Here is a 27,495-nt window from a genome sequence, read left to right as displayed (position 1 = left end):
TGAAGTAGAGGGGGAAGGGTGCACGGAGAACAGCAGTGCGGCTGCGCGCGAGGCGGCCGGCGCGCCGGCGCGCAGAGGGGGCGGGGTGAAAGGTCACAGCGCGGCGGCGGGTCTGGCTGGCGGCGGCCGCGGGCGGGAGTCGATTGCCCGGTGTGCACGTGTGGAGAAGCGGCGGCACAGCGCGGCGGCGGGAGACACTCCCGCCCCCTTCGGAGACGCAGGGCTGCGCTCGACTCCCGCGGCCTCCGTCATTCGCTCAGCTCCCTGCCCTAGGTGGGGAGGCCGGCTTGTGGGGGTTGAGTGGCCCGAACTGAGGGCGCAGAGAGCTCAGGGCGGCGACGACAACGGCGTTGATATCCGCGGTAACAACGGCCTCAGCAGGCGGGGAAGATGAAAGGGTGAGAAGGGCAGCCGGGCAGGGCCCGGCCAGCGGGGGGAGAGGGGCTGCGAAGGAGGGGAGAGACTCCGGGCGAAGACCCGGCGGAGGGAGATTTCTGGGATTCTCTCTGCTCAACGGAGGAGGCGGATGCTCGGCGCGGGCTCTTGGCGGGCTGAAGGGGCAGCAGGGGCAAAACGCGGGGAACGCAGGATGTCGGCCCGGAGGACGAGTGTGGGTTGAGCGGAGACTAGCAGCCGAGGGGGGCAACAGGGGAAAGCTCTTGTGAGGCTCCTTGGGCCTCCTACCTGGGAGCGGACGACTGAGCCACCCCCGGCCCGCCACTCCAAGTGGAGTGATCTGGTTGTCCTCTTTAGACCGAGGCTCAACGCTAGGAACTGCGGTCTTTGACACCTTTCAGTCTTATTTACACTTGAGAGCTGGACAGAACCTTCTGGAGGGAGAAGGAATTGGAATAAAGAGCATCGGATGAGTATTAAGAGCTAGTGACTCAACTGGATTTGGGTTGGGTCAGAGCGAGTGGAGGAGGGGGAGAGAGCGTGAGCTCTGTAGTGTTGGGGTGCCAAAATGTTTAAGGAAGTATTGCCGATCAGTAGGTGGAGCTATTGCTCCAGTAGTTTACTATTGCCCCCGTGCTGTGAGGGGGTTCTTGGTTACTCCTCAGAAGCTTTTTTCAGGTGATTAGAAAAATTAATACTCTTTCATAGTTTTCCTCTTGGATCAAATTAGGGTTTATATTGGTTCAACTCTTCCCATTTGGATGATGTCACCTTACTATTAAATTACATACTGTTAAAATATTAATTACGTAACAGTGTTTGAGAATATTTCCTAAATCAAAACCGTTTTTGAAGCCTTCCTTTTATCAGTTTTAAAAGCTTTCTGAGATTTTTTTCTATTGTAGCTAGTCAAAGAATTGTAACTATGTTCGAGCTTCCAAACTGTTCAGCCTTTTGGGTATGAAATAAAAGTCAACTTTCGAAATAATCTCATGCTGCCTAAAACAAGGCTCTGAATATTATCTTGGTATGTATATGTGTGTGGGGTCGAAGAGGTCCAAGAAAGTTTAATTTGGCCTTAGGTCTGTAATATGATTCCCTGCTCTGATTTGCTTTAAATATTGGAAATCCATTCTAATGCTTAATTGTATGGTTTGCACTAAAATTTAGGAATAATGAATTTTTTATAGTACCTGCACTATTTCACGTCAAATTCTAAAGAGTTCCAATCAGGATATTAATTGAGGTATGGGAAGTATTTGTAGTATTTGAATCATGAACTAGAAAGTTTGGCTATTTTATATATGATCCAATATAATTTAGTGAGATTTTTCTTTTTTTTCCCTTTAGTATGGACGCTGTTTCTTACTCATTTTTGTATTCTCATCAGCGAGCAATACTTCTCTTGTTCTGTTAAGAGTACTAAAAATGAGGCTGAATAGTTCCCACGGTTGAGACTCTGCATGGATTTATAAAGGAAGGCCTCCAAGAAATTATTCTGGGTGTTTAGAGCCAAAATCCTTGGTCTAGCTCTGTCTTGCTAGGGTGTAATGTTCTTTCTGATACCTAACTTGGCAATAGAAATGGGGTCAACCAATGATATTGTTCACAATCTTCCTTCAGTTAATACACTCATGAGGCAATTAGCTCTTTATTTAAAATGGTGTTTTATATGTGTAACAACATGATGGTAACAAATCCCGAGAAACGAGTAACTGGCCAAATTTAGAGAATGAAGAGTCCTTAAGTCTAGTTCCTATCACTTAAGATTGGGAGCTTAAAGTTGCGTTCCTCCTAATGGTAAATTTTTAAGATGATTTCACTATTCCTGTGAATAGTCCCTTTAACTTCCCAAATGAACTAACTCCCAGGTAAGATGGGACTTTAAAATGTTTTTCACTTCTAAGTCTTGATTTAAGGCACTGAACAAATGAAGATAATGGGCATTATTTGAAAGATTCTAAGATCCTTGAGTTCAAAGACTTGTATCATTATACACAAGGTGGTTAGCGTTATAGTCCTGACTCTTGAAGAACTTCTAATTCTAACTCAATCTACTATTTAAATGTTTTATATTGTTGCCTATATTCACTATCATTTTCAAACTTTTTAAAGTTACTATTTGATTTTTCTTCATATTTTTACTTAGTTTTTATTGGTAGTAGCAGGAAGACATTCCATTGTGTTGGCATGCATTTGCCTTTCCTCCGTAGGAAAGTAGATAAATTTCCAGTTTTTCATTACTGCATGTATTTATTTGCATGGTCTAGAAATTTGAGGTATATTACAAGATACTGTTTCCTTTTTATCTATTATTCCTCTCTATGGAAGGTGATATTTAAGCAAGAAGTCACAGCAATGACAGAGATGGCAATATAATTAGTATAATAGAAAGTAAAACTGAATTCATTTACCTTTCAATTGTAGCAAAGGGGTATAAATTCTAATAAAAATGTCTTTAACAAGGTGTGAATACATGCAAAGATGGGAAAGTAGATGACAATAATATAAGTATAGTATACAGAACAGTGTAGTTTACTAATTAAAATATTAAAATCAAAGATTCTGCAGTCAAAGGAATCTATGTTGAAGAACTCAGAATAATGATTATCTTTGATAGCACAAGGGAGTTTTCTGAAGTGCTAGAAATATTCTCTATCTTTACCTTGGATATTGATTGCATGGATGTATATGTATGTTTGAAAAATCATTGGACTGTGAACAAGATTTGTGCCCTTTACCATACAAATTCTGTACTTCAATAAAACAGGTTTTTTAAGGTTGTATTGCTGTTTTTGTTGGGGGACAGGCAGTGAGTCTGAAGGAGAATTCAGGAACCTTTGTAAACCTCCAATTTGTACTCCAAGCTTCTATGAAACCAATAATTTGTGGGATGTGGATGGAGATACTGGATTTTAAAATATTTTGTAATGTTCCTTGCTGTATTGAGATGAATTCACATAAAATATAACCTACCTGTACCATGATTTGTTTTAGAAAATCAATAAAATGACCTAACCAATATAAGGGAGAAATAAAGGGAAAATAAACTATAAGATTTCATTTTCAATAGGTAAATGACCAGGTACAACTACATCATAAGTCATGAGATTAGATGTTTGCATCTGTTTGTAAATAGCATCATTATATAATTTAGAAAGTAGATCTGTTACCAATACAGATGTGTGCACTGGTGACTAATGCAGTGTTGACATCAGTGTTGTGATTTTTTTCCCCAAAATCATGGACAGTTGTTGGTAAAATTCTGAACACACGAAGAATAATTAAGAATTTCTGGGTTGAAAAAGATTTTTAAAGGTTATCCATATAAAGCATTATCTTTCAAAGATAGTGCTTTTGCTGGACCAAACTAACATCTGTATTAACTTTCACTTTGCTTACGTTTTCAATTTTGGCCTGTGGAAATCTTTTGACTTCTGATTTTCTCTTCCAGGTATTAGCTATGGCTTCCAGCTTTGTGCCATCTAACAAGATAAAACTTCTCAATTCTTTATTTAAATACCTTTTTTTTTTTTTAAGCGCAACCTACAGAAACCATTAAATACCAGTTGCAACTGATAGAAACTTCCTTTTCATCATAGAAATGAAAATTGTGTGTATTACAGTTTAATAACTACAAAACTATGTAATTGTCCTATCATGAACACTGCTTTCTCTTGATCTGATCTCTTCCATCAGTTTCTATATGCATTCACTGCCTAACTTATTGGGAAAATGTTAGTCCTGTCTAATACAGTAGTGACTAGCTACATTTGGCTGTTGAGCAGTTGATATGTGGTGTGTGTTACTGACAAACTAAATTTTAAATTTTAATTACAATTTTAAATTTAAAAACTGATACTCAAAGTTGTTGGACAATTTTTTGGTATGTTTGGAACAATGTGGATATGTGAATCTACTATAAATTTTGTGAAATGTAAATATAAATAAAATATTTGAGAGGAAAATTAGCATCTGAATTGAGATATGCAGTGTAATACACACTGGATTTTTAAAAGACTTGGTATAAAAAAAGATTTTTTAAAAAAGGGAAATTAATAATTTCTATTTTGATTACACGTTGAATTGATTTCATCTGTTTTTTGCCTTGTTAATGTAGGTACTAGAAATTTTTTAATTACATCTGTGACTCTAATTGTATTTATTTTGGACAGTGCTGGACTAGACTCTGAAAATAAAAATTGTGTAAAACATGATCTTTTTCCTCAGGATCCAATTTTCAGATGGAGTTTCTAAATAGTAAATGTGCAGTTTGTGGGCCAACAGATAGTGTATGACTGGTTATGCCTCTGATGAAGGATTCTGAGGTCACTCTTGGTTTTAGATTAAAATATTGTAATCCACTTACTTTGTCTGCTATGGATGGAGAAGGGATAAATTGGAAGTATGCATTTGCCTTTCCTGAGCTAGGGTGATCTGTAATTCTGCCTCTATCATGGCTGAAGCTGTTAGTAGAAGACCCTTGTTTTTGAAGTCCAGAGGCTTTTTCTCAGTCCTCGATAGTATGGCAGTAAATGCTTGTGTATAAAACTACTTGATACACATTCTTATTTCTTTTGGATAATTCCCTAGAAGTGAATTTTTTGGATCAGAAGGTGCTGGCATTTTAAAATCTCTGATATTTGTTGCCAATTGACCTCTAGAAAGATAGTGGCAGTTCATACTGCCAATGGTGTGTGAGTGCCTTTTTCTTCTCCAAGGGCTAATGGGGAAGGGGAGGGGCACTTGCAGAAAATAAGGAAATGGAGGAAGATGTTTCATCCATCAGTGGTATAAATTACCTTTTTCTGGGATGAGTAGCATACGTTGAGCATTTGTAAAATGATTTCTTTACAGGTTGGATTTGGGGACATACTCGCTTAATAGTCTTAACTCTTAATTTTACTTTGCTGGTTAGATGATAAATGGTATTTCTCTCCCCACCTTTTTTTGTTACTGTTAATTTGATTACTTAGGTTGGACATTTCCCACTTTTACTGGCCATTTGTATATCTTTGCGGCTTACCTATTACTTGTATAGCTTATCAATTTGGATATTGATTGTGTTTTGACTTCAAATTACAAAACAGTCAAATATAGTATTTAGAAAATGGGGTTGAGACATTCAAATTAGTGAATATTGTCAGAGTGATGCCAGTTTAGGACCTAGAACATGAGAAGAAATTTTTTACAGAGCTTGCTAAACTAGTGTAAGCAAAGAGAATTGTACTTAGCAGCATTTTAAACATTTATTTCTCTTTCCAGAAAACTAAAATATATTTAAATATATACTTGGATTGCCTCCCCATCTGTATAGATTGTTATTCATAGCATAATTTATTTTCATAAAGGAGACTTATTTTTAATGCAAAAAACATTGAACTAAAAGCAACCACGTTTTATAGTTCAGTGTGCCATTAACAATAGTTAGCAGTAGGGTCTCTAGTAGGTTTTTTTTACCTCTGGGAGTTGGTTTCTTTGTCTTTAAAGAGAACAGCTTGAACCTGAACAGGAACAACTAAAGGTTGAAATTCATGTGCCCTTTCTAGTCTGTTGATAATATTTTATCAGTATTTAATCTGCTGATAGCTTTGATGAATTTTCAAATTGCCAAAAAAAAGTGATATCATTGACTATTAATATCTACCATGACTGCTATGGCATGTGTGTCACTCGTTTGCCATTCCTGGTTTCTTATCAGCTGTAACTTTTCTGTGATACCAAGAAACAAAAGTTTGGAATCATGGGGCATATTTGAACTGTTCTCTTTTAAGTCGCTTTCTTCATTTTGCTCTTGTGTCTGCCTTTTGAGACCTGCTGTCCCATCCCTCCCCCTCATGGCACTTTTACTTTTTTTTTTTTTTAATAGGTACCTAATACCAGACCATAGGTTCTCAATCCCACAATAGCTCTAAGATAGCACCCATAGTCTACTAATATATTTATAGGTATAGTATCTTTAGTTTACTAATGAAAAAACCATTACAGAGGTGAATCAAGAAGGCAAGGAAGCTCAGTGAATTCTGGAATTTTTGAGTAGCTTTATATGGCCAAAAACTGGTGGGAGAGAGGTAGGGTGAGGCCAGTGGCCATACGTAGGTGATGAGGGCTTTATTTGCAGTGCTATTCGAATTTCATTTGGCAGATTATATGCAGCTCTTAAAAGATCTTAAGCATTAGAAATAAAGTGATCATATTTGTATTTTCAAAAGATTATTCTGAGTGTGTTGTGATGGCTTTGTCTCCGTTCTAGTCTTATTTCCCTTAATTAAGCCATTAGAATTTGTGTTGAAATGATGCTCTGAAGCATACTGCTTAGAGAAGGGATATAGGTAAAAATAGGTTATGAAGATATTTGGCGAGCAGAATTAACAGGGATTAAAATGGGATGTAAGAGTACATCTAAAACTAAGTTTTTTATATTGGATGGGTGATGGGACTATTCCTAAAAATAGAGAATAGAGATATGTGTTCCAATTTCCTATAGAGGATGATGAGTTCAGTTTTCAATGTGTTGAATTTGAGATTCCTGTAGAGATAACTAGTAAGCAGTTGGGAATATGTGTTTGGATTCAGAGATTTGGAAGTAAAAACATTTAGGAGGTAGTAAGGGAAAAGCCATAGCTGGGAAGGAGTTCTCTTAATTGAATGTATGGATGGATGATCACAGAACATTTTTTCAAAGGATAATTTGGTTATTTTCAGGTTATTTAAGTTATTTCATTTCAGGTTATTTAAGTAGGTTATATCTGATGTGTGTTTAACACTTCTAGTATCCCAGCAAATAATTGCTGAGATTTTTGCACACTTGATTCTTGCACTCACACAGCTTGCAGAGCTAATCCACTCACCACCACTTTTTTGATACTTGTAAAACCTCCAAAATAGTGAGTCTCAAGGAGGGTCACACCTTCCCCCCTGCGAATCTGGTAATGTCTGGAGACATTTTGGGTTGTCATAATGGGGTGGAACGGTTAGTGGGTAGAGGCTAGAGATGATGCTGAATATCGTACAGTGCTCCACCACAGAGCCCCTCACAACCAAGAATTATCCAGCCCAGAGAGAATATCAGTAGTACTAAGATTGAGAAACTGCTCTAAAATCTAGATGAGAGAAAGCCCATCAGTTAAATTAAAGGCCTAGAGATTCTTGGACTTACTGGGAGTAATTCATCAATTCCTTGAAATATTTGAGGTCCTACCCTAAGTTCTATAGTTCAGTAGAAGAGGTAAGGTATAAAAATAAATGCTTAGAATGGTACAGAGATACTGTGCCTAGGAAGGGTACAAACAGTATAATATAGATGAGGTGGAAATCTCAGCGGGATGACAGGTTAAGACTTCTTGAACAATTAGTATTTAAGCTGTGCTTTGATAAATGCTCAGTGGACTTGTAAGTTAAAGGAATTTATCTTTTATGTGATTTATTTGAGTGTAGAACCAGATTAATGCTAGCTAAGGTAATTACCTACTCTAAGCCCAAGTTTTATGCAAATCCCTTTTATCATTAGTATACCTTAGATAAGTGTTTCAGGTTTGGTATTTCTCTCAACCTTGAGGAGTAAAAAGGACTCCTTTGAGGGGAGTCATGGGTGGCTGATCTTGCACTATAATGGTAATGTGTAGACATAGGCCTGGTTCTGGCTTTGTTGATAATTGGCTGTATAATTTACAGGTACATCTGTCTCTGGGCTTCAGTCCCATCATCTGTGAAATGAAGGGGAATGGACCCAGTGGCTTCCAAGTTCCCTTCCAGATCAAACACTCTGCACAAGAAATGACCAAGCAGTTAAAATTTTGTGCTGAGGTGTACTCAGTACTCATTTAAAATATAAATGGTTAGGCTTTAAGTTTTATACAGTTATTCATTTTCTCTTCAATGTAACTTAAAAAGTCAGACTTTATAGAGAAAGGCCTACTTTTGTGTAGTCATATCTCCATCTTGTGGCCCTTCAGAATATTGCCACTAAATTTTGTTTTTATAATTATGGGCATAATTGACATTACTTTTAATAGCTTAAAAACATTTGAGTGCTTATTATCTGATGTTGCTGTGCCAAATACTTAATATGCATTATCTCATTGTGACACAGTGTTTGTTTTAAGCCACAGGTAAAGTTTTGCTGCTACCACAGGGGCACCTAGTTAAGCATTTGAATTTCCATTCAGGTCATGATCTCCTGGTTCGTGAGTTCAAGCCTCATATCAGGCTCTACACTGACAGTGCAGAGCCTGCTTCAGATTCACTATCTCCCTCTCTCTGACTCTCTCCTGCTTGTGTGCATGCGCTCTCTCTCTCTCTCAAAATAAATGAAAAAAAAAAAAGGTTTTCTGCTACCATATTTTAAGTGCAAAGATGGTATGAGATTTGACAGAGTAACAGATTCATCTTCTGGTGCTGATACAAACAAATAACTAACAAGCTGTATAAAGTAGGAGGCCAGTAGCTGTGTTCCAAATCTAAGGACTTGATATACAAGGGCACTTTTGCTATATCATTCACCATCCTCCTCCCCCTTTTAGATCTTATTCTAAAATCTTTGGTATGAAGAAACATTGGGGTTTGTTACGGATTTGAAAAACAAAAAAATAACGTGTCACATGAATTTACTTGAGCCAAAAGAATAATTCAGTTTGTTTAATTACTACTATATTCAGTTTTTTACAGTTAGGGTTATAAACTAGTGCCAACAGGAACCCAGGAACAGGCAGATAAGGTAAATGAGTAAAAAAAAAAAAAAAAAAGGCCAGAAATGTAGGCTTTATGTAAAAGCTTCTGATTTAAATATTAGCAACCAACTTAAATTAAAAACAAACTGTTGAGTCTACTAGATGTAGCAGATTTGACTTTTAGTCCAGGAATTTGAGGCTTATCTACAGAATAGAGGTCCTAAACTGATAAATTAAGATAGTTTGTGTTGTTAAATTACATTGAAATCTTACCTGAAGTAAGTAAACAGTGTAGTGATTAAAAACCATTTTTCAAGAGTCAGGCTGATTTGAATTTGAGACTAGCTCTCAATACTAGCTATAGTGTAATACACTGTTAACTTACATAAGGAAAATGATTCCATATTTTATGTGAAATCCACTTCTCTGTGACCGTTAGCCTCTTTTTCCCTCACTGGAATACTTGGATATGGAAATTTACACATATGCAGTGCAGTGGGAAGTTTATTAACTTAGGTGGGTATTAAATTTGTGTGGTTGATATAAGAAGCTTTAATCATTAAAGATTCCATGGTGGGATGTGGAAATCTGAGTTTTTAACTGGCAAGGTGATTCTGGTGTATAGCCAGGTTTGGAATCCGTTCTTGGATTTTGTGACACTACTTCTCCAGACCTTATCCCTCCTCTCTTGAAAATTGTTTCTCAGACTTCTTCATGGGCTCCTGTTCGTTTACCCCTAAAGTTCAAGTATTTTTTTTAGTAGTTGTGGTTTTAAATGTTCTAATTCACTATGATACTTTTTTTGAGGAAGGGAAAGAAAGTGTGCATGAGCAGGAGAGGTATAGAGAGAGGGAGAGAGAGAATCCGAAGCAGGTTCCTTGCTGTTAGTGCAGAGCCCATACAGGGCTCTGTCTCATGAACCATGAGATTGTGGCCTGAGCCAAAATTGAGAGGCAGACGCTTAACTGAGTGAGCCACCTAGGTGCCCCTCACTATGATATTCTTGGTAATGTGATATGTTCACATAATCAGAGGATGTATATTATGCAGTATTTTTATTCCAGGAAATAACTCTCAAAGTGATGTGTTACAAAAGGGGATTTTTCCTTATGAGTTAAATTAATGGAAAAACTCTGCATGCATTCCCTCTAGTATCTGTTTTTATCTACCTAATATCAACATTGCTTCTAATCACATTAGGTAGCATTTAAACTACATTATATAGGGGCGCCTGGGTAGCTCAGTTGGTTAAGCGCTGGACTTCGGCTCAGGTCATGATCTCACAGTTCATGAGTTAGAGCCCCTCATTGTACTCTGTGCTGCTCAGATGGAGCCTGGAGCCTGCTTCAGATTTTGTGTCTCCCTCTCTCTGCCCCTCCCCCCCCCAAAATAAATATTAAAAAAAATTTTTTAACTACATTTTGTAAATAATTTTTCAAATGATAAATCTTACCAAAACAATGTTTGATAGTAGTTTTAATGGGGAAAAAAAATAATGTCAGAACATGTAGGCCATTTACACCAAAAGTAAAGACTGTATAACAGACTATCCTGAGACTTACGAATTTATAAGAGGAAGCCTATACCAGAATGGAAGGCTCATTTTCATCCAGCTCTCATTCAGCTTTTCTGCAAACTGGAGGCTTGGTACACCTGGCAGTTGAGGGGTTGTGGTTGTTAAAGGTTTGAAATTCTTGCCTTTTACTGTTTTTCAAATAGAGAATAAAGCATCAGATGCTTTCTGCTATGAGTTTTAGTATCAAAATTAGTGTTTGTTCTTTCTTGGACAGAGTTGGCTACAAAACTTAACATAAATGCAAAATATTACAGCTTGTAGTTCCTTATGTAATAAGTAACGTATGTTTGTTTTATTTTTTGTTACGGAAATTTTCAAACATCTTCAAAAGTAAATAGTGCATTGAGCCCTCAATGCATTCAGTTCCAATGAATAATATTAATTCTCATGTTCTTTCATCTTTTACTAGTAGTTTCCCTTTTTCGCTGGAGTACTTCAAAGGAAATTCTTGACATACTATCCCATTCCATCTGTAAATACTACTGTATGAATCTTTATCATGGAAGGACGTTTTTAAAAAAGTAATTCTAGGGGCGCCTGGGTGGCTCAGATTCTGTGTCTCCCTCTCTCTGACCCCCCCCCCCCACCCCTGTTCATGCTCTGTCTCTCTCTGTCTCAAAAATAAATGTTAAAAAAAAAATTAAAAAAAAAAAAAGTAATTCTAATACTGTTACATCTAATATCATCTTAAGATCTGACACCCAATCTGTATTTGCTTTTTCTCATTTGTCTTGTAAATGTCTTTTTCAAATCAAAATCCAAAAAGGTCCACACGTTTTCATTGGCTGAAATATCTCATAATCTTTTTTTTTTAATTTTTAGTGTTTATTTTTGAGAGAGAGAGACAGACAGAATGTGAGTGGGGGAGGTACAGAGAGACACGGCAACAAAGAATCCAAAGCAGACTCCAGGCTCTGAGCTGTCAGCACAGAGCTTGATGTAGGACTCGAACCCAAGGACCACAAGATCATGACCTGAGCCAAAGTCAGATGCTTAACTGATTGAGCCACCCAGGTGTCCCTTTATCATCTCTTAATCTGACAGTTCCTTCTTCTTTTTTAAAAAACAAAGTTACTTTAGAATAGTTTTTAGCTTTACATTTATGAAGATGATACTGAGAATTTCCAGTTCCCCCTATAAGTAACAGTTTACACTAGTATGGTACACTGTTAGAATGAAAAGGGAAGCCAAAAGTTGGGCAAAAATAGTTGCAAATTATATATCTGATAAAGGGCTTGTCCCCAAAATATATAAATATAAATAAATATATATATATATATATGATATAAAGAACTCTTACAACTCAGTAATCCAGTATAAAAATGGGAATTCTTTTATTAATTAATGTTAAAATTGTAGGTTTATTCTCAGGCCTAGACCGGGGACAAAATACTTAAATAGACATTTCACCAAAGAAGGTGTACAAATGGCTAATAACCATAAAGAAGGATGTTCTACAGTATTAGTCATTAGAGAAATGCAAATCCAGTGAGATTATCACTTCACACTAGTAAAATGGCTATAAAGAGACAATAAAAAGTGTTGGTGAGGATGTGGAGAAACTGTTATTGGTAGGGATGCAAATGGTGCAGCCACTTTGGAAAACAGTTTAGCAGTGTTTTCCATTACTACCATAACAAATTACTACAAACTTATTGGCTTAAAAGCGCAAATCTGGGAGCGCCTGGGTGACTCAGTCGGTTGAGCATCCGACTTTAGCTTAGGTCATGATTTCCTGGCTTGTGAGTTCGAGCCCCGTGTCAGGCTCTGTGCTGGCAGCTCAGAGCCTGGAGCCTGCTTCAGATTCTGTGTCTCCCTCTCTCTGTCTGCCCCTCTCCCACTTTCTCTCTGTCTGAAAAATAAAAATTAAAAAATTAAAAAAAAAAACCACAAATCTGTTACCTTGTTCTTGAGGTGAAAAGTCTGAAATGGGTTTTACTGAGCTAAAGTCAAGGTATTAGTATGAATGGTGATTTTAAATAGTACCCCCCACCCCCATTCATGTTTATTTGGAACCTTGGCACATGACCTTATTTAGAAATAGGGTTTTTGCATATGTAATTAAGATGGTCATACTTGATTAGGGTAGGCCCTAAATCTGATGGCCATTGTCCTTAAAGGAAGAGGAGGCGGGGCACACATGCACAGAGCACCATGTGAAGATGGAGAAATGCATTAGTTGTTACTGTCACAAGCCAGGAAACATCTGAGGCCACCAGGAGCTGGCAGAGGCAAGGAATTCTATCCAGTCCAAATCCAGAGAGCATGGCCCTGCTGGCCTGATTTTGGATTTCCAGATTCTGTAACTTCCATAGAATAAATTTCTTGTTTTTTGTTTTTTTTTTAAACGTTTATTTATTTTTGAGACAGAGAGAGACAGAGCATGAACGGGGGAGGGTCAGAGAGAGAGGGAGACACAGAATCTGAAACAGGCTCCAGGCTCTGAGCGGTCAGCACAGAGCCCGACGCGGGGCTCGAACTCACATACCGCGAGATCGTGACCTGAGCCGAAGTCGGACGCTTAACCGACTGAGCCACCCAGGCGCCCCTAAATTTCTGTTTTAAGCCATCGAGTGGTAATTTGTCAAGGTGGCTTTAGGAAATTAATACAACATTGTGTTTCTTACAGAAGTTCTAGAGGAGAATCCATTTTCTTGCCTTTTCAGCTTCTGTAGGCTACCTGCATTCCTTGTTTTGTGGCCCTTCATCTTCAAAGCCAGCAGTGTAGCATCTTGAAATCTCTTGCTTTTGCTTCTGTTGTCTTATACTTTGAAGGACCTCTGTGATTACATTTTGGGCCTACCCAGGTAGTCCTGGTTAATCTTCCCATCTCAAGGTATTAGTCACATCTGCAAAGTGCGTTTTCCATGTAAAATAACATAGTCAAGATTGCTAGGATTGGAACATGGACATACTTTGGGGGTTGTTATTCTACCTACCAAAGGCAGTTTCTTTAAAAAGTTAAGCATATTTGCCATACAACCCAGCAATCTCATTTCTAGGTATCTCCAGAGAGAAAGTAAATTTATGTCCACACACAGACTTGTATGCAATACTCATAACAGTGTAATTTATAATGGCCCATGAAGTAAATATTATTAAAATGGCCATCAAGTGGTGAATGCCTAAGCAAAATGAGGTATATTCATACAATGGAATATTGTTCAACTGCTGACACATTACATCATGGATGAACCTCAGAAACACACTACATGAAAGAAGTGCAGTGCAAAAGATCATGTTTATTGTATGATTCCATTTATATGAAATGTCCAGGAAAAACAAATCTATAGAAAGAAAGTAGATTTAGTGACTGACTTTGGGTAGGAAAGGACATTTGCTTCAGATTTGCACAAGGGATTTGGGGGGTGTGATGTGAATGTTCTAAAGCTGAATTGAGGTTATGGTTGCACATGTCTGTAAATAGTCTAAAAATCATTGAATTGTGCGCTTAAAATAACAATTTCAGGGGTGCCTGGGTGGCTCAGTTGGTTAAATATCCAACTCTTGGTTTTGGCTCAGATCATGATCTCAGGGTTTGTGAGTTTGAACCCTGCGCTGGGCTCCACACTGACAGCATGGCACCTGCTTGGGATTCTCTCTCTCCCTCTCTCTCTCTGCCCCTCCCCTGATTCACCGTGCTTGCTCGCTCGCTCGCTCGCTCTCTCTCTCTCTAAGCTTTAAGGGAAAAAAAAAAACCCATGAATTTTATGGTTTATAAATTATACCTCAAGGCTATTTAAGAGAAAAATAGGGGCACCTGGGTGGCTCAGTCAGTTAATTAGTGTCCAACTTGGGCCTGGGTCATGATCTTGCGGTTCGTGAGTTTGATCCCTGCATTGGGCTCTGTGCTGACAGCATGAAGCCTGGAGCCTGCTTCAGATTCTGTGTCTCCCTCTCTCTCTGCCTGTCCCCCACTTGAACTCTGTCTCTCTCAAAAATAAATAAAACATTAAAAAAAGTAAGATGTAAAAGGTAGGAAGGGGCCTCAGATTATTTGCAGTATACTAGCTTACAAAGGACATGTGTCCATAATACACTTGAAATCTACTTTTTTTTAATGGGCAAAAGATTTGAACAGCTCCTTTACCGAAGAAATTCTGCCAATGGCAAAGAAATACATGAAATAATGCATAATAATAACATCATTTGTTACTTAGAGACATGCAAATTAAAACCACAATGAAATGTCACTACACACCCATTAGAATAGTGTAAATTTTTAAAGGTTGACAGTGCCAAATTCTAGATGCAGAACAACTGGGACTCTGATACATTTATAACCAGTGTTACCTCTCTTTGGTATTTATTCAGAAGCAATTAAAAATTTATGTTCAGGGGCGCCTGGGTGGCTCAGTCGGTTAAGCGGCCGACTTCAGCTCAGGTCACGATCTTGCGGTCCGTGAGTTCGAGCCCCGCGTCAGGCTCTGGGCTGATGGCTCAGAGCCTGGAGCCTGCTTCCGATTCTGTGTCTCCCTCTCTCTCTGCCCCTCCCCCGTTCATGCTCTGTCTCTCTCTGTCTCAAAAATAAAAAAAATAAAAAAATAAAAATTTATGTTCACACAAGAACCATAGAGAAATGTGTATAACAACTTTATTCATAATCACCAATAACTCTAAACCTAAATGCCTTTCAACACAAGGATAAACCATAGTATATCCATACTATGGAATATTATTTAGCAATAACAAGGAATGAACTGTTGATAAAACAGTGTGGTAAATGTCAAAAGCATTATGTTGAATGAATGAAATCAAGCAAATGGCTATGTATTATGTAATTCCATTTAAGTGACATTCTTGAAAAGGCAAAGATATGGGGAACAGAAAACATTAATGGTTGTCTAGGACTGGTGGTAAAATTGAACTAGAGAGGGTCATGAGAGATTTTGGGGGTGATGTATCTATATCTTGAAAACTATCATTATACATGTTGTAAAAAGTAGAACTATACAGGAAAAAAGCGGATTTAATTTTATGTAAACTTTAAGACATGTTATTAAGTTTATTTGGGGGGGCGTGGTTAAGCAGAGAGAGGGAAAGAGAATCCCAAGCAGGCTGTGCATGGAGCCCAACACATGGCTCATCTGACAAAAGGTCATGACCTGAACCAAAATCAAGAGTCAGACAGACACTTAACTGACTGAGCCACCCAGGGGCCCATAATACTTTTTAAAAGCTGAGAATGAAAGTTGATCCCTCCCAAAAGGCTTGAAAAATAAAGAACAACTAATAGTTGTTACATACAGAAAATTTGCAAGCTGGTGGATTGGAATAGACTACATCAATAATTATATTAAGTCTGGACAGACCAGATACTTCAGTTGTCAAGTGCTTGCTTCGGCAGCACATATACTAAAATTGGAACGATACAGTGAGGATTAGCATGACTCAATGTGATGACATTTTCCCTTTTTTCTTTCATGCTATTTTAATAAGTAAAAGTAATACATGTACATTGCATAATATTTGAAGACTTATGTAAAAAAAATATACTCCAGTTGTCAAATTAGAGGAACGAAACTCTATAGTATATGCTGTGCACAAAAGAAACTTTAAATATAAGGATAAAGAGAGGTTGAGAGTAAAAGATGGTAAAGATACATGATGCAGCATTGATTAGAAGAAAGTAGTATGTCTGTATTGATGAATAGGGTAGACTTTAAGACAGGGAATATTACAGCAGTTCATCAACTCATAACAGTCCCAAATTTATGCCCTTAGTAATATAACTTGAAAATACATGAAGCAAACATTGACAGAACTGAAGAGTAAGAAGGAACACTTTGAAATTTTGTTCAAGGCTAAACATAATCTTGATTGATAAGAAAGCCTGTCAGGAATATAAAGAAATAAAAACAGGTTTGTCAGAATAAGCTTTCTTGGGGGTATCATTTAAATAAAGATTTAAAGGAGGTAAGAGTAGTAACCTGCAGCTAAGGATAAAGAGGCTATCGACATAGAAAGCTGCAGGTGACACAGATTTTGGGAAGATCAGAGATCTGGTTTTGGATATGTTTAATTTGAGGTGTCTACTACAGATGCTTTGGAGTTCAGGAGTGACCTTTAAGCCAGAGAGAGATTTGGAAGATGGCAGCATTAAAGCCATAAGATTATGATATTGTCAACCTAGAGAATAAGTGTAGATAGAGAAGACCGGCAAGTACCATCTTGATGTGCAAGCTCCTCATAAAATTGATTCTCCTTCCTCTCCAATCCCAGCTTCCACATTTACACAAAGCACACTTTTTTTTTTTAACTTTATTTATTTTGAGAGAGAGAGCGAGCGTGAGTGTAAGAGGGGCAGAGAGAGAGGGAGAGGGAGTCCCAAGCAGGCTCCATGCTATCAGGGCAGAGCCTGGCGCAGGGCTCAGTCTCACAAACCTGGAGATCATAACCTGAGCTGAAATCAAAAGTCAGACACTTAACTGACTGATCCACCCAGGCGTCCCTCCCCCCCCCCACTTTTTTTGTAATTTTATGGTTTTATTAACCCAAATGCGACATGCACATAAGCTATCTATTCATTTTCGTTGCTGCACAGCTTGGCTTTGGGATTGGTGGCTCCGATGGCCAGCTGGCTACTCTTTCCCCAATGGCTTTGTGGCTCTTGGGGGAGACATTGTAAGCAGTCTCTGCACAATTAAGATTTGTTGCCCATCAACAAGATTTGTTGCCCTTCAAGCTCCTTGACATTGTGACCTAGGAGCTTCCAGAAGCTACTAGGCAGCATGTGCTCTGTTTTCTTATTGCCCCCATTAGCAGTGTTGGGCAGCAGCATCTGGCCCTTGCACCCTATTGTCAGTGCTTCTGAGTTTCTGCCAGTTGCGCTTAATTTTGACACATCAGCTGACTGGCGCTGGATGAACTTCTTGGTCCACTTTTTAAGCGTCTTGGGCTTCACCAGAGGGTGGCCATGATGCCAAGTGGGAGATGGCTGCCACCTCTGCAGGCAATGCATTGGTGAGGAAGACTGTCACAGAGTACACACAGTAAGGTTTGTTTTACCAAATCAGACTGTCTGTAGTTTGGAGAATACATCGTTGCTATTTTGTTCATGTTCTATGCTCTCCTTAGAATTCATTTCTTACCCTCCTACAGAACAAACTCTTAAGTCACCCTTCACATCTGTTTCCAGGATCACTTTTATTCTAGTATTACTTTTGTACTGTGTGCAAGTGCTATTACTAAGATACTGTGTTTCATAAATATATATATATATATATATACATAATTATGTATGTATGTGTAATGTATGTATATATGTAATGTGTGTTAATATATGTGTGATCAATATATACATATACCTGTATTTCCTACTAGGTATAAACTCCTTTGCATTCCAGGTTTTAGCACATAGGTGTTCAAATATTTATTGAAATAGACCCGGTTTATGCTTTGAATAGGCAACTATTATGTTCATTAAAACTTTAGAAAATTTCAAATTCACAGAATTCATGAAACCTCTGTTTAATTTTCTAATAGAGACTTTGGAATTCCTTTTGACTTACTTTAGAAGTTCTTTTCACTTCTAAATCTTATTGTGTGCAGTCATGTTCTCATTTTCTTAACATTTCTGCATAGCACTCTATGCTTTTGATACACGTTCTTTGCTAAATTATAAATTGCTATTACTCTTGATATATTTAGAATATCCACATCTTAAAATAATTCAGAGCTGAGTGGTCAAGATTACAGAAATATTACATTTCAATCAGACATATCATGTTCATGAAAGTTAAACTGTATTTGAAGGTGAATTTTGCTGACAAAGTTATATTTAATAGATGCTTAAACAGCCACCAAACGATATTCATAGTATACCAATTCTGTTTTGAAGTGTGTACACACACACACACACACACACACACACACACACACACAGAGAGAAAAATATAGGGAGACTATATACATCAAACTTATTTCTAGTAGTCTTACAGGATTTTCACTTCCTGAGTAATTTCTATGGTGATGGACTTTTTTTTTTAATCAAGACATGCTATTTATTTATTTACTTGATTAGACAGGGAAAGATTAAGCTGGTGTTCCCTAATGATTTAATACAGTGTTCTGTATTTAAGCTTTTTCTGCCTACTCTGATGGAAACTTTTTTAGTAGTTAACTTTTATTTGGTTTAATTCTAGCACATTGTACCATAACCACCTTTTCCTTTTGTATGAAGTCAAGAAATACCTGGTTGTTATTTTAAAAATTATAAAGATGCTTGAAGTGTGGTGATTACCTAGAAATCATTCTTTTTTTTTCTTTTAAGTGTTTATTATATGTATGTATGAATTTATTTATTTTAATCTCTGCACACAATGTGGGGCTCAAATTCACAACTCCAAGATCAAGAGTTGCGTACTCTTCCAACTGAGCCAGCCAGGCGCCCCACCTAGAAATCATACTTAAACTTTGAAAAACACGTGGTCTTTCACTATAATTTAGGAGGTTGGCTTCCTAGGTTACGTTTTTCTTTATTGTTTACTATTAGACTTCATAATGTAGTTTTTCAGTGATTGTTTTAAAATACGGAGACTGACTCTTTGATTGCAATACTCAATTTGGGGTGTTATACTCAGTGAAAGAGTAGCATTCTGCTAAGTGAAATAAGCCAGCCAGACAATGGTATTGCTTACATGTGAAATCTAACAACAAAAAAATCAAACTCATAGAAACAAAGTAGATAAGGGGTTGCCAGGGTGGGGGGAATAGGAAGAGGTTGGTAGAAAGGTATAGACTTTCAGCTATAAGGTGAATAAAGTCTGAGGATCTAATGTATAACAGGGTGACTATAGTTGATACCACTGTGGGTATAATTGAAACTTGCTAAGAGAGTAGAACTTAAATGTTCTTACCAAAAAAAAAAAAAAAAAAAGTGATAGTTGTATTAATTATGGGAGGAATCCTTTTTCTAAAAAAAAGAATAGTGTAGGTAAGATGTGATCCCTGTATTTTAATGTTCTGTACTTTACAGCATAACACTATCTACCAGTAAAAAACCTGAGTGGTAGATGGTGGTAAGTGAGCCTAAGTAGGTTTTAATTAGAAGAGGACTTAGGGTGAAATGTTATTTCCTTCAGCCTTAAAGAAGACAAAGCCAGGGTGTGCTTTTATGAAGAGGGGAGTTGTTCTTAGGGAGATAAAACCTAGTTAAAGAACACCTGAATCTCACAGAGGGAAGTCATTTTAGTTATAAAATACTTAGGCCATTTACCTATATTTAATTATATGTCTAAAATTGGAAAAGAGTGTAACAGAGAAATCTCTATTTTTTACTGTGGTGTTGTCCTCTTAATAATTTGTGTGGCCACTAAGAAACTGTGTGCTCAGATCTTAAGAAAATATCAAGATACACAAGAGTGGTTGCACAGTAAGTAATAAAAATGAAATAATTGAGGCAGGAAGGCTAAAGTTCCAAATGAGCATAATGGTCTGTAGTAAAGTTTTTGTGTTATTAAGAACTATAATTTATTCATAGTTTCTGATAATCTGAATTGTAACATTTCAGAGAATAGTGTTTTTAAAATTATACACAATTAAAAAAAGTTTTTTTTAAAGATTGTATGTTTAAGTATAATCTTTATACCCAACATGGGTCTTGAACTTACAACCCCAAGATCAAGAGTTGAATGCTCTACCCAGTGAGCCACCCAGGCGCCTCTCACAATTCTGACTACACGTTTTTTGTAAATGCTTTAAAGCTTTTTCTGTATATTAACAAAAGCTATTTTATTATATGTTATATATATTTAGATTGTGCCCCTCCCTCCCCCCCCCCAAATAGTATATCAATGTTTTTGTGGTAATAAGATAAACATATCATGCATGCTTTATTTAATCAGTTCCCTGCTGAGGACACTTAGTTTTTTTTTGTTTTGTTTTTTTTTTTTAGCCATTTTAGAAGTGTGAAGATTAACATTCTCATTTAGTTATTTCTCCCAACAGTTTTCAAAACCTATGTACATATGATGCAAATGATCAATTAGGGTGTATTGTCTGTACTTCCCTGCTGTTGACTAATGCCATTGTGATCTGGAATTAGCACCCAGTGCGTAGGACCCACATTATCTAGCTGCTTGGTTGACATCAGATTGTTTTATTTTTCAACTCATTTTTATTTCAGTTTGATCTTCTTTTCTTTAAAGGATTTTATCATCTACTGTTGTGGTTTTTAAGAAGGCCAATAATGCATGTAGGCAACTCCACTAATGATACTGCTAGTGGTAATAGGAAGAAATAATATGCGTAGATGCTGTTCAGGTTTGTCTTGTCACATTTGATCAACCTTTAGCTTATGGTGGAGAAATGGACTTGAGCTATTAAAAAAATCCTTTTGTTGACAGAATTATAGGCAAAACAACTTTTTTACTATGAGCCTGAATCATTTTAGATTTAATTCCTTTTCCCACAGAACCAATTGTTTTGATTACATAATGGTTTTTCAGAAATGCTACCGTAGCATTCTTGATAAGTAGTTTTCAGATAGATTCCCCCCTCCCCCCTTTCCTTTGTTCCACTGCCATAGATTCTACCTCTGAATCTGTGGGGTGTGAGGTCTAGGAATCTGGATTTTGAATACCACCCCATGTAACTGATGTAGTGGTTCCTAGTTCAATGTATATAATTTTTGTCCATTTGGATTATTTTTCAGAATAAATTTCTAGAATAGACTTGGACAAAGATGTACCTTTCAGGTTTTTGATACATAGTACTAGATTGTGTTCCAGAGATACTGTATCTATTTACATTTTCACCAGCAGACTATAAGAATCCCATTTGCCACCCCCTTGTCAATATTTGGTCTCATCAGTCCTTTGGATCAGTAATAGTTGTCTAAAAACTGTAAACTACAAGGAAGATTTTGGCATTTGTGTAGATTATTAGTCTGGCCTTCTGAGTAATTATTGTTTATCATATTTGTCTCTAAATATATAATCATATGAATGCTACAAATTGAATCTGCATAGAATGGCTGGCAGAATCCTATAAATGGTAATCTTTGTAGGAATATAAAGTCAGTATGAAAGGTTGGATTTATCAATTATGTAAAAAAGACTTGGTACTAGTATGTTTATCTTAACAAATGAAGCTAATTATATTTTATTGAGTACATTTTGGTTTGTTCCAGTAGCCGGATCGAGCTGGGAGATGTGACACCACACAATATTAAACAGTTGAAGAGATTAAACCAGGTCATCTTTCCAGTCAGCTACAATGACAAGTTCTACAAGGATGTGCTGGAGGTTGGCGAGCTAGCAAAACTTGGTATAATAGTTTTTTCTTTTCTCATTTCATTTGTTTTGTTGGTGTTCTTGACCCTTAGTTTTTAATATTTGAGCAGAGTTAACTAATTTAATCTCTTTATTTTACAAGTGAGGAAATGGGGGTGATCCAGGTTTTGAGAAGGATCTCAGAGAAATCAAGACAAAATATTTGAATTTTAAAAGAAAATGCTAAATACCTTCTCTCTTATTTAGTATGTGCCTGTATGTTTCACATATATGTCTACTCTAGATGCTTAAATCCGTAAAAAGATGTAGAAAATTTTTGAGGCTTTTGCTATTCAGAGTAGTTGATAAAATTTAATGCTATGATAGCAGTAATTTAGCCCTTATAGAAGGGGAGGAAGATTCAATAAAATGTGTTATTCTGTCTTTTGAACTTAATATTTTTACATTTTCCATGGCAGCATATTTCAATGATATTGCAGTAGGTGCAGTGTGCTGTAGGGTGGATCATTCACAGAATCAGAAGAGACTTTACATCATGACACTAGGATGTCTGGCACCATACCGAAGGCTAGGAATAGGTAAAATTATTTGTTTTTTTGTGTGTGTGTGTAAAGAAGCATAAATACATCATTACTGTTTCTGGCCCAATGAGTGAAACCATTTCTTTTGAGAGTATTGGGAAAGAGTTACTGAATTATATAAGGCGGAAAATAACTTTATTTATTAACCTAATTCACCTGGAAGCCCTATATAGATTTGTCATCAATGTCCCTTTTGCTTTTTCTGTTTTCCTTTTCTCTGGAAGGACTTGTATGTAAAGGTTGCTTTTCTACTAGCAGTTTTTAACATATGTAGATAGTAGGGAGAGAACAAATTTTTCAAAAATCAGGTGGTCTGGTGTTTACCTCAAATTCTTTTAGGATTCAGTAAACAGTAAGATGGCATTTAGATGTGTAATATAAACATTATTTTTCTAAGATTACTTACTTGTTTGTCTTGTTAATAGGAACGAAAATGTTAAATCATGTCTTAAACATCTGTGAAAAAGATGGCACTTTTGACAACATCTATCTGTAAGTTAAATGATATTTAATGTTCTTATGTAAAGAATTTAATAAATTGGCAATAGAAATCTTTACTGGAAACTTTAAAATCTGGTTCCTTATTTCATTGCCTTTTGGAAAAAGCATGGAAGTAGTGGTTATGAAGTTTTTGTTTTGTTTCAATAATAGATCAGGAACCTGAGATAAAACTTTCTCATTTTGCTTTATTGTGTTGGGGTGGGAGCTTCTGAAGTCACAGGGATGAAACCAAGATTAAAATTATAGTCTTCAGAATTGAAGAATTAGTATCGTTAATACTATTCTTGTGCCATCTGTTTGCTTTCTGGGTTTTGTTTAAGGTTCTCAGTGACATGCTCATTAGTAGTAGAGTTTAATAATCAAAATCAAAGAGTATTTATCTGATAATACCAATGTTAAGATTATTCTCATTTTAACTTTGGCACTGGGAGAGATTAAATTATGTCATGCTGTTCTGAGGAGTAATTGACAAAGCTCAAATTTATTTTTAAAATAATAGCATTTTTTTTTTATTAGAGGCTATATTTAGGCATTTGAGACAATGTATCATTTTTCTGTCATTTTTTTCTGCATGTATTAATATGGTCATTGGATCATCCCTGTGGTTATTTACCCATTTATAATTCCAGGAATCCTTTCTCTCCTTGCAATGAAAAACGTTATGCTAGCTAGGATACTTTACCCTTTCTTGATTGTAAGAGTAAACCCTATTTGAGTCTCCTAAATTCAGCCAGCTGTCTTGAAGATGTAACAGGTTAAAGGTGTAAATTTGTCATCCAAGTTTTTCTGAAATGAATACTCAGTCTTTGTTGATATCTAGTAATTGTGAAGAGAATCTAACAAATGTCTGCAGTATTCCAGCTCCAACCAATATGAAGCTATTTGCAGAATACGCAAAAGCTGATGAATTCTTAATTTTTTTTTTTTTTTTTTTCTGATACCCTCTTATATCTTAGGCATGTCCAGATCAGCAATGAATCTGCAATTGACTTCTACAGGAAGTTTGGCTTTGAGATTATTGAGACAAAGAAGAACTACTATAAGAGGATAGAGCCCGCAGATGCTCATGTGCTGCAGAAAAACCTCAAAGTCCCTTCTGGCCAGAATGCAGATGTGCAAAAGACAGACAACTGAACAAATTAGAAATGAACTTTCTTGCACTTGCTTGTCGCCAAATAAAAGAGAGGCCCATTGATTTTTTTACCCCATCTTTCTTTTCCCCCTCCTACCTTGTTCTTGTTTGTCCTCCTTTCTTTCTTTTTCCTTCCTCTAAAAGGTTTAATACTTCCAAGGACTTTCAAAATTAATCATGTTTGGATTGTTTTAGTTTTCTTATTTTTGTGAGGTGGTTTGATTGTAGGAAGGAGGAGGTATAGATCTGTTTGGTTTCATAGTTAAGATATATATGGTCCCAAAAATTTGGGTGTCAGTGTCAATTTTTTTTTTTATGTCCTGCTTTCACATTGAAGGGCAGAGCCTACGAAATGTTGTATATATCAAAAGACGAAAAGAAACAGCAGCAATATCTTGTTCTCTAATTCAAAGACAAGTTTAGTGTGTTTGTGGTACTTTGGGTTTTCAAGACTGTGGGATGCTAATCCCTAGACATTGCCTTCACTCCACCTTTTGTCCTTCTGAGTGTTACCTCAGGAGTTGGACCATTGTTATCCTTGTAAGAAATACTAAGCTTATTTTGTTTTTTAAGCAGTCATTTCTTTCTTCCTTGCTGAGGGTGGGTGGGACAGTTTGGGTAGGTAGTGTTTTACTTTGGTCTCGGTATTTGAGTTACATGAGTGGGCTGGTTGTTGGCAGGTTTATTTTTCCTGCTGTTGATTGTTATTAGTGGCATTAACTTTTAGAGTGTGGGCTGGTGAGATTAATTTTTTTTAATATCCCAGCTAGAGATATGGCCTTTAACTGACCTAAAGAGGTTTGTTGTGATTTACTTTTTTTTCCTGTCCTTTTTCTTCAGTACACCCACAATAGTTAGTCTAACCTTAAAAATGGGAGTTGATGTCCTTATAGGTCAATACCCCTAAATAAATCTGAAGCAGGTATCGTCTCTTGGACATATTAAAAAACACCTTAAAAGGAAGCTTAGATGGATTTGTGGCACGATAAATGCATTTAATGTCAGCTAATGCGGACTTAAAAGTATGGCCACTGAGCATTTGATTATATAGGAGAGAGTATCTAGACAGTATTTTTGAGAATAACATAGCTGTGCTATTGCTTATCTGTTGGAGAACATCCCAGATTTGCTTATTTTCTGTGCCTATGATAATGAGTTTAAGGATTTGGGGGAGGGGGAATTGTTAAATAAATTGCTTCTATTCTTGGAAAAGTAGAAGTTTAGAAGTGTTAATAACACAGATTTCACTGTGACCTCCTCTACTGACCTGACTGGTTTATGCCAGATCATTTTCTGGCACATAGAGAGTGGCTTGGATGGGTTGATAACTTTTTGTAAGATAGGAGACATCTGAAATTTTCATGTTTTCCTCCATTGTCCCATATCCAATATTTAAAATTCTCTAGATTGCCAATACTGGTGGCCCATGAAATGTTCTCATTAGACTTTAAAACAATGCACAGGGCTTGAATTTTCTTGTCATTTGTCTTTAAAAGAAAGTTTGATTCGTAATATTTATCCTCATGTAAATTCTGATAATATAAGTCTCATCTCTCCAAATATATTAAATGACAAAATTATTTTACACAGTGTTTATGCACAGTTTGTAATCTTAAGTTCTTATTTGAGAATGTGAAAGTACAAAGTATAGTAGACTTCAATGGTCTTAATTGAGTGCCAAGAGTAATATAGAAAAGGAAGATAGCTGAATGAGTTTATAAGATTCTAATCTTAAGATAGTAAAAATGTAGAAAGACCATGCTGGTTTCTTGGGTATCAATTTCTTAAGCAGTCCAAATACAAGTTTAGAAAAAAAGGGCATTAAGCACCTTTACCTTCATGGATAAGCTTCAGCTTGCTCTTGCCAACAGAAGAGTGCTTGAGTTACAGAAGGCATACTTAGTTTGAAGAATTCAGCCTTTTTGTAAACTTCCAGATATCAAAATAGATTTTGATATATAAATGAGTTTTCTGAGATGACACTGCCTCTATTTCTATAACCATTTCACCTGGACTATCAGTCCAATGAATGTATCCCTAAATGTGGTTGTTGAAAACTGAATAGCTGCCTCATGACAATTAAGTACATGTTATTTAAGGAGGGGAAAAAAATTACATTTTGAATTGAGTGTGTAGGCTTCTTATCATCATACTTTCTTTTTCCACACTAGATAATGACTTTAAATTGTAAATGTTTGAAAAGGGTTAATTGTCCTACATCAAACTTGTATTAAGTAATTCCATCCATTTAAGGAAGAGGAGGATGTAGAAGCCGTAGGAGCTGGGCACTAGTTCATACACCTGTGAGTCGGTAAAGACTCAAATAATGTCCCATGTTGAGTTGGTTATTTTGGAACGTAAAAATTGTTGAGGTAAAACAATCCTATTAACTGGAAGATCAGAGAATATATCCATATTTTTTTGGACAGATAGTTTTTACTGTGGGGCAAATAGGTAAAAATTATCCTGTTTTGTTATTGCATTTGGGTCCTAAAGAAAAGAATCTGTAGAGAAATCTATGCAATATATAATTTGTCCAGATTAGTTTTAATTTGGGGAAAGAAGTTCTAAAATATCCCCAAAGCAATTTATTCATCAATTGAAAGTCCTCCAAAAATAGAACTATTGGGAAACTGGTTTGTGGGTGGAAAAGAAAAGCTCCCTCAGTTTTTTGGAGGGAATAACTTTAAAAATACTTAAATGGCTAAGTTTACTTGGTGCAGTTAAAAATTAAACTTGTTGATTTTAACATTGCTGTTACATCTGAAATAAACTTATGTGATGTTCTGGTAGTAATCTGTGATGTCTGATAAATGTCAAAGAAAACCCTGCACTGTGTTGAATACTGAGATCAGCAGTTTTACTAGTCATTGTTTACTTTTGGCCATACTCTTTTATTTACTTTCACATATCTTTAAGATCTAACTTAAAACATTAAAATAGGCCAAGGGCAATCAAGGCCTCCTAATTCAGACCTTTTGGAACTTGCTAGAAATACTGCTGACTTTCTGCAGTTCCGTCTCAATGAGAGAAAAAGTAAGATCCAAGGAGAGGTCTTACTTAAGTTGTGAAGTTTTAAATGTAGTTGTTGAAAACAACTGACACTTTTAAGCTATGGTCTAATCAGTAGTGTGCATTGACTACAGGTAATGTATATTTAAAATTTTTTTTGTTATGAAGGAGTTTAGTCATTGAGTTTTGGGAATTACTTAAATTCTTTCTGAGTACCAAAAACAAATTTAAAATGTTGTCGTTTAACTGTATTCATTGTCTTAGAAGTTGTAATTAGAATTTTGCTTATTCAGGAAACAGGGGTGATCTTTGCCCCATATGTCACAGTTATCGTTGTGTAGCCCATCATCCCAAAATTTAGCAGCCTAATCACTAATGTGTATAGTCACCCACA

The 27,495-nt window shown here is 36.6% G+C and overlaps 1 protein-coding gene and 1 non-coding gene across 3 annotated transcripts; both read left to right on the top strand.

Annotated features, from left to right (window-relative positions):
• The first annotated feature begins 57 nt into the window (after positions 1–57).
• Positions 58–26,881, top strand: NAA50 (N-alpha-acetyltransferase 50, NatE catalytic subunit). Of its 2 annotated transcripts, none has more exons than XM_019448411.2 (5): positions 58–398; positions 21,776–21,909; positions 22,334–22,453; positions 22,882–22,948; positions 23,914–26,881. In XM_019448411.2, exons 1-5 carry the CDS (start codon positions 391–393, stop codon positions 24,089–24,091), a joined length of 507 nt encoding a protein of 168 aa, XP_019303956.1. In that variant the 5' UTR covers positions 58–390; the 3' UTR covers positions 24,092–26,881. The 2 variants fall into 2 exon arrangements, with proteins under 2 accessions (XP_019303956.1, XP_019303955.1); XM_019448410.2 differs by having other exon boundaries at positions 61–398; positions 21,773–21,909.
• LOC128777486 (U6 spliceosomal RNA) lies at positions 15,973–16,075 on the top strand. The gene has a single exon (XR_008422738.1). It is a non-coding gene; the product is annotated as a U6 spliceosomal RNA (small nuclear RNA).
• Positions 26,882–27,495: the final 614 nt, after the last annotated feature.

The sequence above is a fragment of the Panthera pardus genome, unplaced genomic scaffold (assembly GCF_024362965.1).
Source record: "Panthera pardus isolate Hobbes unplaced genomic scaffold, ASM2436296v1 HiC_scaffold_16, whole genome shotgun sequence".
Lineage (NCBI taxonomy): Eukaryota > Metazoa > Chordata > Mammalia > Carnivora > Felidae > Panthera > Panthera pardus.
The sequence above is the reverse complement of the archived record's forward strand: the minus strand, read 5'-3'. Positions and strand labels throughout refer to the sequence as shown.

Excerpts from the sequence above, each read along its gene's own strand:
- NAA50 (XM_019448410.2), top strand. Across the intron at positions 21,910-22,333 it reads TGGCGAGCTAGCAAAACTTG|CATATTTCAATGATATTGCA; the intron begins GTATAATAGTTT and ends TTTCCATGGCAG. Across the intron at positions 22,454-22,881 it reads ATACCGAAGGCTAGGAATAG|GAACGAAAATGTTAAATCAT; the intron begins GTAAAATTATTT and ends TCTTGTTAATAG.